This window comes from Cydia strobilella, chromosome 3 (assembly GCF_947568885.1).
Source record: "Cydia strobilella chromosome 3, ilCydStro3.1, whole genome shotgun sequence".
Classification (NCBI taxonomy): Eukaryota; Metazoa; Arthropoda; class Insecta; order Lepidoptera; family Tortricidae; genus Cydia; species Cydia strobilella.
In genome coordinates, this window is record NC_086043.1 from 5,799,175 (window position 1) to 5,811,300 (window position 12,126).

The 12,126-nt window shown below is 37.0% G+C and overlaps 1 protein-coding gene across 1 annotated transcript in view; it reads right to left on the reverse strand.

The window, feature by feature from the left end:
* LOC134756196 (cell adhesion molecule Dscam2-like) overlaps positions 1 to 12,126 on the reverse strand; it is a 224,288-nt gene that overhangs the window by 42,799 nt on the left and 169,363 nt on the right. Inside the window, exon 4 of the mRNA XM_063693024.1 lies at positions 8,373 to 8,534. Coding sequence (XP_063549094.1) covers positions 8,373 to 8,534 — 162 coding nt within the window. The remainder of the gene's footprint in view (positions 1 to 8,372; positions 8,535 to 12,126) is intronic.

Consider the following 12,126-nt stretch of genomic DNA (forward strand, 5'->3'; position numbering starts at 1 on the left):
CTGTCGGCTTAACAGCAGCTTAAAATAATATTAATTTTTGGTTTCTCGATAAATACTGAATTAAGTACACAATATTAATTTTGCGGTGATGTGACGAAAATTAATTCAACATAAAACAAGTAACCTACCTAAATCTAAAATCCGTCAAAATTAATTCCATAATTACAACAAAATTGACTAAATTTCAGCATTATAGAACAAAGATCTATTTAGATAGTAATTTTTTGTTATCAAGTCTGGGAGCTGTCAATAAAGACATTTTGGTGGCGGAAATGTCACAGTTGACAGCTTTCATCTTTTTTTCCTTCGCATTTTTGTTTTTACATGTTTTTAGCGGAAACAAATGATGTACCATTGTTTGGTTATTGCAAGATGAAGAAAAATAAGGAAATAAATATGTAGCTACCTTTAATAAATAGTTGTCAGCTGACTGCTAATCCATAACAAATTGATAAAAGTCATCCATTGGGCATTAGCATTCCTGAAACCAATCGCATACTATGGATAAAGCATGACCACTAGAACACCCTAATTATCCATGAATGCTGTTGAGCGAGTTCTTTTTCCATCTTTTCCTCTTTAGGCAAGGTTATGAAAACCTTTGGAAAATGTGTTATCATTTCAGTTCAGGTTCTTCTCCGAACGCAGCTCGCTGAGCACTGAGCGGACGGCCCGGGATCGCGGATATAGTTGTTATTTTAACCGATCGAAATCGATCAAAATCGATCAAAATTAACATTACCTACGCATTTTTAGAAGCAATATTTTTATTTCTTCTAATATTTCTTATATTCTTTATTATATAGTTTAAAAGCTTTGTGCAAAAATTGTAAAAGAAAAACATGGTGCATTTTAGACCTATGTTCGTGATATTTTTCTATCGAGCGAAAGTTGTATCATCTGGTTTTTGAATCAATGAAGTTACTAGAGAAATGTCTCACGATTGCAATTCATATTTTTTGGCAACCGTATTATGATCTAAAAAAGCGCTACGATCATACAAAAACTCTGCTGACTGAACCCACCGCACCTTGTAAACGTGTATCCTTGGTAAAAAAATATATATTTTAAACTTTTATTCTTAGAACCCTTCTCATCAAAATGTTTTTGCGCCTGCTCCATCAACTAGCCGATGCGACGATAATGTCCACTTTGTCGTGCGTCGCCTCACCGACTAGTTTTCACAACGCTTTCTATGCTTACTCACAGTCTGAAGATGAAGAGGCACAGATAAACTGACGTTCAAGAGTTTTCTTTGGTGAGTGTTTTGACAAGTTCGAGTTATCAATAATAATTAAGAGAAAAGGAACTAACATTAGTAATAAAGTACCTAATAATCCTAATATATACCCGGATGTCTCTTATTCTTTTGATACCCATTTACTTAGTATGGATATTGAGTGTAATAAAGAAAACTACGAGTAGGCTAAAAAATAATGATAATGGAACGGGTTGCAAAGAATTTATAAAAAAAGCTCTAAATTATGACTACGATAAGCCTGCGCGTGTGCGCGTCAAGTATGGTCACTGCCTGGTCGCTACAAATTTAGCGTAGACAAACTAAACACCAGTATTTAATGCTTTGGTCTCTGTCATTTTCTAAACACAGGTACCAATTTAGGAATAAAATCAATACTAACGGATTTTATCGTTCACAAATCATCCGTTAAAATTGTTTCATTTCGACATTTTGCATAAATTCATATATTTAAGGTTTTTTTCACGAATAACTATCGCGAAAATCGCACTTAAACTATCGTGAGACATATTTCAAAATATTTATCAGTACGGTTTTTACTCACTATTATTTTTAGTCGCTTTTGGCGACATGTTTCGGATTCTTGCACGACCTACAACCGCCGCGGACACTCGTGCCTGAGGATGGATTCCCAAAGAATCCGAAACATGTCGCCAAAAGCGACTAAAAATAATAGTGAGTAAAAACCGTACTGATAAATATTTTGAATAACTATCGCGGTAACCAAATACACAGCTATTTAACTTTTATCGCTATTTGAGTTAAATGCAACTCTTTATTGTTAACTTATCATTAATTATTACATACAGTACACGTAATCCAAACAAAAAAAATATCACAAAATCATAACCGTGCAATACAAATAAAACTTAGTTTCGCTGGCGAATTAGCTCTTCCACGTCCTCGGTTCCCTGGTGGACTATTTCTCGCAACTGCATCAAAGACGGACATTAAACTTGCATTAATGCTCCGAGTTTTATTGAAACTTTTAATTTTGAATTCATTCGGCAGCCGAGCGAAGTTTGCCATGCGATTTAAGATCTTTATTCGATTCTTCGTCTTTTTTCTGGAATATTATAAGCTTCATCAAGTTCTTCGATATTTTATCATAAATTACAATACTTTAATAAATGTTTTACTTTGTTAAATGTTAAGTTAAATGTTTGTAATGGCATAACTTGAAAATGTTTTTATATTTTAAGAAGGCAATTTCGCCATTGTTTTACTTTGATAATGTATTAATTAAGTCCAAATACTGGACTTATTGAAAATCTACTTGACTTTTAAAATTACAGGTTTGGGTTAATTTCAAGCTACTTATTAACTCTAGTCTATTATTGAAGCCTAACGCCCTGGCCACGAATTTGCACGGCTGGCGGCGGCGTCGGTGACAACCATAAGTGGGAACGAAAGTTCGCTGTATCTCGCTCCAACCTATGGCCGCCGCTCGCCGCTGCCGCCGCGCGAAGTCGTGGCCTGGCCGTAACAGCCGGCCTAGCCAAGGTGGCAATCGCTTGCGCTACGACAACGAAACGCTTTGTGTCTCTCTATCACTCTTCCATATTAGTGCGACACTGACAGTTGCGTTTCGTTCTCTACGGAGCGTAAGCGATTGGCATGTTGGCTACGCGGCCCGGTTAGCTTCTATAAAATAGTAGGTCGGACGGTACATATTATCTGACATTCTACAAGAATTTATCCACAATTTATCAACAGATAATTATATATGACAAACATTTGTCTTGGTAACAACGTTATTTGCTTAGTCCTACATAAGATATATATATAGATAGATAAAGCGTTTATTTGTTTGCTGCAAATACACACAACACACACATACACATAACTCAGTACAATAACGGAATAACAGAGAATATCCAGTCGGATGATTTTAATATGGCCCCAATTGAAACAGTAACCCTCGTCAACGCTATCACTATTATAATTCGACCACCCTTTAGTTATGACTAGGCGCTAAGATTAGCACGAATTTGAATATTAAAACAATAATTTTATCTTAAAAGCGTGTTAAAATACCTATTACTTATTAGTGCGAATTAGGTTACACTATACTAATACCATATTTTTAAAATTTGAATATTGAGGGAAAAGTATACAGGTAAGGTACTCGTATAGACCGTGTAAGCTACTTTTATTGGAATGCAAGGAATTGGGCACTGTTGCTCCTCCTCCAAACGAAAATCAACTTGACACGAATGATAATTAATTATTGAACAAGATGTACCTTATTTGATGCCTCCGTGTTGCCTTTTGTATCACGTGGTTCCCTTTTCAGCCTTATAGATCAATTTTGTACCGCGGTGTACCGATTATAGAGGCTTTATCAGCATTAATGTGGCATTTTAATCCCATTGTATGTAGCCAGGGCCAGCGAGGCGTGATATCTATGTAAGTCTCTCTATTAATTAACACATACATAATCTACATGCTATTGATATCTCTAAGATAAGCCATATATCCGATTATAGTAAATACAACACCCCTGAATACATGTTGTAATAGTTACTCAAACTGGATTACAGAGCAAACAATGACATTAATTATGTCTAGGGGATTTAAGTTCTGGATGATATTAGTACACAAGGTATAGTAGTATAGTATAGTATTGTTCGGTGAAATGATATCGGTAATCGAAACGTCAACACTATTATATTGTACCTAATGTTAATTCTCATAATAGAATAATATCCCATCATACCTATTAGGGACATCACACTAATGTAACTTTCCTATGATCATAAGTATTTTATGAGTAGGACTTTACAAAAACATACATAATATATGCGTGTCGAAAAAGGTCCTTACACGCGGTCACAAGGTAGGTAGGTATAGTTGGTCAAACCAAATTCTCGAAAAAATCAAATCGTTTTTTTCAGGATGTTTTGAAATTTTCGTTTTTTTCCGTATTTTCAGTTTTTATCGGAAAAATATAGACACTAAGTGACATTGCTTTTTTTCCGAATAACACTGAAAAAAAAACATGGCTTTTAGAAAAAAGGGAATTCTTCCGGGTTTCTTTAACTCTAAGGGTTGAAAATTCTCGAATAAATCAAATGGTTTTTAGGACGTTTTGAAATTTTTATTTTTCAGTTTTTATCGGAATAATATAGACACTAAGTTTATTTTTTAGCAGAAAATCTACAAAAAAAATTGATTTAATTTTACGTTAGTACTTACTTCGATTTTATTTATCATTTTAAGTGTTGTTGGCGTTGTTGCTGTCTTAGAAAAATTATTATGTGCAACGGAACATAACTAGGTCTTACGTACAATTCTCGGACCTGTACTTACAAAACTCGACTACTCGTTTTGTAACTTCGGCCCTTGAATTTTAAGAAACCTTATTCATTAGGGTTATCAAGTACACTGAATCATATAAAAAATATTAAAGGTAAACAACGCGTATGTAATATCTCTATACTAGCATCCGCTCATAGCCTACGGTACCTATGGTACGGTATGTAAAGTACAAAATATTGGGCTCTTAACATACTTCGTATAAGTAAAGGCACAACCCCTTGTTTGAAACGCTTTCAATAGCCTAACAGTGAAACAGTATAAATATTTCGCTATCGTGCAATTGAATTAATCAATATTGTTTTAAGCACGCATTGACCCCGTAAATAATTCAAATGCCACTACCTAAGTGCCCAATTGAAGAGAACTCAAGCGGCGTATACCCAAAACAAAAGCAATCTTCAAAGCGTGTAAATAAAAGTCGGTCAATTTCTCCGCGACAAAGGAGCCAAATTTTAATTGTACATTTCTAATCACTCATTAAGTGTCCCGTAATCGAAAAAGAAAGGAAACGTCCCCGAAATGAAACGTTAATCGAATTTCTGAAGAGAATTAGAACTCATAAAGAAATCGCTTGTTTCTGCCCGGGACAGCTTTGTCGCCGTCGTAAAAATCCTCTATTTTCGCCGCTTCACCCTTGCTCGCCGACAATAATTCGCGTCTTGGCTGGAATTTAATACTACTTTGGGAAATCGTGCAATCAGCTTACACATTTTTCTAAAGAAATAGATTACTTGTAGTTTTAGCTTGAGCAATGTTAGTTTTCCTACTATTTTTCATTTTAACTCAGAATATGCATTTTGGACGATATTCAGAATTAAAAAAATCATTTTCATTTATTATTAAAGTATAGTTACAACCTTGACATGACTCGCTGTACATCTCCAGCACTTATAACGGAAGCTATTATATCATATCACATCTTGCTTTTGGAAAAAATCCAGAAAGCCTTTCTGAGATTTTTGTACAAAAAGATTTACGGGTATTACCCATATATGTACACATCAAAGTTCCTCCTTGGCGTTTTGGGTTTAATTCCTGAGAAGTAAGACGCAACTACGGGCTTTTGACCTCGGCCTGTAATATTCTACGAGGAAACTCGGACTGCCCTGAACTGGTTGCACAAGTCGTGCGCCTGTTCGTCCCTGCTATGGCTAAGGCCCAATTTAATTTCCGACCGCGAAGTCGTCACTTATTAGCTGTGCCTAAAACACGCACTGTGTCCCATGGCAAATCACCACTAGTCCGCGCTCTTCAATATGTTAACGCGCTCTGGCCCCGCTCAAACGGTATCACCGGGCTAGGGGTCGTGGGGTTGGGTAACGATCGGTAGCAAATAGCTAGCCCACACCAGCAGCCAATTCGTCCCCCAAATGACGAAGATTGACCTCCCCACACCGGTGGGGAGCGACCCGCAACAGCCGCCGCAGCCGGAAGGACACGGCCTCTCATACCACCCCTCGGGGAGGTATCGAACGACATCCATCCATCCATATTAACGCGCTCCTCGCATCAGCACCGGAATGTGATGTATTTGCAAGTAGTTGGATGGATCTGTATAAAGAGTGTATGAAGTTCTGTGAGAGGATGGATAAACGTGAATCTTCTGTTTTGTATTAGTTTTTCATTTTTGCATTTGTACCTACTGTTTGTCCTCTACTTAAGACCGTATAATGTACCTAGTCTGTATAATACTGTCTGATTTAAATTTCACAGTGTATTAGTTCGCTGTATTGCTGTGTAATTTTTTGTATCAATAAAAAAAATATCAATAACAAATTAAGTTAGATTTTAAAGTCTGAATACCCCTCTTTTTTAGGGTTCCGTACCCGAAGGGTAAAAACGGGACCCTATTACTAATACGCCACAGCACTGTCCGTTCGTCTGTCTGTCTGTCAACAGCGGGGGTAGAACGGTCGCATTTTTATCGCTTGTCACCATGCCTGTCACGTTCTAACAAGTATGTAAGTGCGAAAGTGACGGGCATAGTAATAGACGACAAAAATGGAACCGTGCTGCGCCCACAGGCATTATCTCATGAACCATGATAGCTAAACAGTTGAAATTTTCACAGGTGACGTATTTCTGTTGCTGCTATAACAATAAAATAAATAATATTTAAGTGCGCGAGTCCGACTCGCACTTGGCCGGTTTATTTTAAATCCCATGTCTGAAGCTTACTTGACAGACTGTAATGATATATGAATATTCTACATAGTGCAGCTAACGTACTGGTGAACCATAAGGATAAACCGGGTCACGTTAAATAAGTGCTCCGAAATTTGGAAGAAATATTTTAATAAAATTAAATGTACCTAGTATTATGTTTAATTTGCTACATGTAACTATTCTTAAATTTAATAAGTATTTAAGTACAAAGTAACTGCTCTCCGTTACATTGACCAAAAGTATAACTGCGTTCACAAAGTTAGCAGGAACTGGCAAGTTTCCAGAACAACCGTGGAAGGAGCAGTTTTACGGCGAACCGATCAACTCGACACCGAATCTAAATCAATTTGTGCTGCGCTCAGATCTAATCATTTCTACTTTTACTCTAGCAAATCTAAAAGCGAAGAACTGAAGTGATTATTTGGTACTATATTATTATAGGTACTTATTATGTTATCTATTGACATTAAATATTATTTTTAGCTTTAGCTTGTTACTTAAAACAAATATTGTTTATTATTTCATTTTTAATTCTGCTTTTTACATTGTTGGAGCTATGTTGTCTCTGAAATAAATGGATTTATTTATTTTATTATTTATATTCTATTGAATTTGACTTGAATATTATTATATTCAAGTCAAATTACTCTAAACTAGTTAGTCTGCTATGCAATATTCAGCTAGCTCTGAGTGTCCGCGGAACTATTACGCGAACTAGTAACTGAAGCGGAAACTCGTGCAATCACTTGTGTGTTGAGCGACGTGATTTGAAGCCTGATTGATATAATTATGATTGATATGCATTGCGCTCATCAAACATTGCTGGGTTATGGCTATCATGGATTTATGTGTAGTCTGATTACTACACATAAATCCATATTACTATTTTAATATTGTATGTACTTGGGCAAAGATGGGCACCAACGGTGAAGTTAGGGATCTCTACGGAAGATACTTTTGCCACAACAATTTTCAATGAATCGTAACATTGATAACGAGGTTTGGTAATGACAATTAAGCACTCTTTATATGGTTTTATGAAAGGGTTCCGAACCACATAATCAGGGGTTCAAATTATCAAATAGTTATTATATTATTCTTAAGGATAATTAAGTTATAATTAAGGATATGACCGGGGTTTGGATTATAAATTCATGATTACTCGTACATCTATGATTTCTGCTAGCTTGTCAAGCTGTGCATGAAATCGGGTTTTCAGAGTTTGTTCTGCAGTCAGGTTTAATGAATGGATCGTTCAACGTTATTCCATATCGTCCCTCATTCATAAATGGGTCTTAGCTCAGGATCACACTTGCTTTCCAGCCTTTGCAAAAGCATGAGTTAGCTTAGGCATGAGGCATGAAAGTTGAGATGGATCGGGACATTGTCCGCCTACGAAGCCGCCGGGAGGCAAACATAGATCGAGTAGGTAGTCCTGTGCGTGTGCGGCACTCTGTTCGTGCAGGAGCTGAACGCCATTCAGATGGGCTGGAGTGAAATTAAGAGCGCGGCTGGGGATCGACGATGAACGTGGCGTGAGCTTGAGAAGGCCCTCTGTACCACTGTGGTACTATAAGATTAACAACAACAACATCAAACAAAACATTTGTTTTTATTTGTTACTCACCAGCTTCCGCTGATACGTGAGTCAGCGGCTCTCCGTCGCGGAACCAGCGTGTGAGGGTGACGTGTGCGCGTACCGGCGTGGACGCGGCGCAGGTCAGCACCGCCGCGCCGCCGGTCACGCCGTGCGTCGCTTGGACGCGCACTTCCCATGATTCGTCCATTACTGTAAGAAATGCAAACTAATTAAGTATACAAATTCAGACGTCTTGAACATATAGTAAATAAGCGAATTGATATAAAAATAAGATTGTATTGTGTTGTATATCGGAGGAAATTGGCCTACATAGCTGGTGAAAGTATGACTTTATTGTGGTGTTAATAAATATGCGTTGAAATCAATAAAAACTTCAACACATAGTAAAACATGGACAAAAGCCACCATAATCAGGCACTAGCCTACTCATCTTGTGTATACTACCGCATATATCACTATTTAGATTCAAAACTTGTTTGAGGTCTAAAAATCGCAGCGTGGGCAGATCTTTACATTTTTATTACGTGATCCTCATCTTCGAACCTTTTGACAACATCGAACATCCCTTCGGTCATATATCGAGATGGATGCCTTATGTAACATATCCAAAACGTCCGTATTCCCAACAGATCCGCAGTATTGCAGCAGTGACGCAACATCGTTAGTGTGTCACTGTCCCGCTGTACACGTCACGTGACGAGTGACCTAATTAATTATCAGGATCTGGGCTAGGGCACTACAACCCGGTTTAAATAAAGCAACTGAGAGGATCAGTAAAAGTGCCGGATAAACACGTTTCTTTAATATGATATACATTCAACATCCAACACATACACACGACGTGCAGTCTTCTTATAATGTGTACTCGTATGAGATAACTTCACTACAAATATGAATATATATATATTGTATGTGATAGTCAGCAAACGAGCAGACGAGCCGCCTGATGGCAACATCATAGGAGCCACTTAAGCATTGCCGAGCCTTGAGAACCCTAAATACCCGCGTCTTGAAGAATCCCATGTCGTAGCGCAAAGGAAATACCTCAGGAGGCAACTCATTCCACATTCTGCACGTTTTGGGAAGAAACGAGCGAGTTGCCCGCTTATTCTTGGTGTGCCATGTAGCTAAGAAGTGAGGATGAGCTTTGCTTCTTTGGCGGGAGGTGCGGTGATAGAAACGAGACGATGGCACCAAATCAAAAAGTTCTTCGGAATAGGTACCTAAGTATCGAACTATTAAAGCCGACGCGGGGCGCATCATATTAATTTAATGTGTGATTTATTATTTTATTGTTAATTGTATTTTTAATTGTAATGTTGTAATGTTATATATGAGCCAAATAGCTTGAAATAAATGTTTTTTTTTTATATATTTAGGCTGACACGCATCACGCAATGGTATCGTGGTAAGTATGTGGAAAATAGGAGCCGTCAGCTGTTATGCTGGTATCCCGAAACATACCTGTCAAATTTTTCATACAATGATATTTTAACAGACGTTACTTTGCTAGTTATGTAAGTTGAAATTAGTTTTTATTTGTATACGAAAACTAACATAAAAATATTCATGATCATGACGTTCGATTTCATGGGGGCCTAATTGCCTAACAAAATCGATAATCTCTTTTTGGATTAGGCAATATTATTTACGGTTCTGATCATACACGACATTGTTTTCTTGCAAGCGAACACACAGTCCATAATTCCTCCAATTCTTCAGACACACAAAAAATCGTCGCGAATCCCAGTGGCAAGGTGCATTGATTAGCAAAAAAAGTCCAACTTTAATCAGGTAATAAAGGTGACAGTGTGGCTATAATGAAATCTACCGCGCCATGAATAATAAGCGGTCGGACTCTGATTTCCCCTGTTGCCGATGGCCGAAACGGATGGCGAGGGTGCCGTAAAATATATGGAATAGCGGTAAATATATTAATTTTAGTATTTTTGAACTGTAGGATGGACTTATCGGTAAACCATTACTTTTTTTCCTAAAAATATACTTGTCTGAAAGGCAGCATTTGTGTCTATTATTCAGGTAATGCACTGAAATCTTAACGCATTTTAAAGAATTTAATACTTGAGATTAAATCGAGATAATAAACATGTTTTAAATCTGTTTATAGTAGCTGACAAATCTTTGTATTCACATTTTAAAGGTAATTAAAAATAAGAAGAACTTTACCCGGAACTTATTTACGAAGAAAAAAGAAAGCTTCTTTTAAAGTTCAGAAAAAAGATTTTTTAAAAGCAGTAACGCTTTTTTGGATTGAAATACGGCTGCCATAAATTTAATTAGCAATCTTGAGGCCTTTCTCGAGGGACTTCAGCGATTCGAATCCTGACCGACTTAATTTCGCTCGATAGAAAAAATCACGAACATAGGTTGCACTTTAAAAAATTATAATAAATGTTGCACAAAAGCTAAACATATCAAAATTATTTCTAAAAATGAACAATATTATGCTAGAGGGAATTCAGCGATTACTTTTTTTATATAAAATTCACAAAAAATTAAAATTAAAAAAATATGATATCCGCGCTCCCGGGCACGCACTTCCATCTCGCTCAGGCTTACGCTCAGTGAGAGAGAGAAGAACACGAACTTACTGCACCTTAATATGTGTATCTGTTAATCTGTATATGGCAGTCCCGCACACAAACGAAAAAACATATTTGAGAGTTTTTGTTCCACATTATTGAGGGTAGATGAGTTATGTTGTTACTATTAGAACGAGCGAGAGAATCTCATCAGATATCGAAACTAAGAGATTTTAATTCTTATTAAAATCTACGCTTAAATTGGCGGATTGGACTTCATGACGAGTATTGATACTATTTACGATACACGATAATAATATATACAATACTGGAAACACACAGATACCGCTCTATGCCTGTAGGCTACGGACGTGGGGGACGCTACGGCCGAGTTTTTTCTGACACCTTAATTTGGTAACCAACATTTTTGGCGTCATTATTAAATTAACAAACCATACGGTCTTCTTTCCACCAAAACTCAATGAAAAATTGTGTGCAATAGTATAATTATTTAACTCGCTCAGCGCTTTATGTTATACCACAACATAAGTGCATTTTTTATCGTCACGGCAGTTAAAATTAATGTTGTTATAAAGTCGGGGCGGTGTCTAGACAGCCGCTAAATGATTTCATAAATATACAGCCACAAACAGGATAAATTGAAATATGTTACACAGTATTGTGGTATAGTCTGGTCCACAAGTTCAAACTGGTGACAAATAAAGATACTACTCCTAAAAATGCGTGTGATTCATGCGCTCATTCTATTCGGAATGATGTTTATAAAATGTATTCGAAGCGTTTATTCCCACAAAAAAAAAAATTACAAAAAAAGGAAAAAAAAACCGGCCAAGTGCGAGTCGGACTCGCCTAATGAGGGTTCCGTACTTTTTAGTATTTGTTGTTATAGCGGCAACAGAAATATACATCATTTGTGAAAATTTCAACTGTCTAGCTATCACGGTTAATGAGATACAGCCTGGTGACAGACGGACAGACAGACAGTCAGACAGACAGACAGACAGATATACAGACAGACAGACAGGCAGACAGCGGATACTTAGTAATAGGGTCCCGTTTTTACCCCTTGAGTACGGAACCCTAAAAATGTGGAAGGTCGTGAGTAAAAGTCTTCAATAGCGCTTCTCGGCCAATAGTGGTAATGATTCTGTTCAGGAAAAAAAAACCCAAAAAGAAGATAAAAGGCAATGTGATCCGTTGCCAATAAGAGTTACACC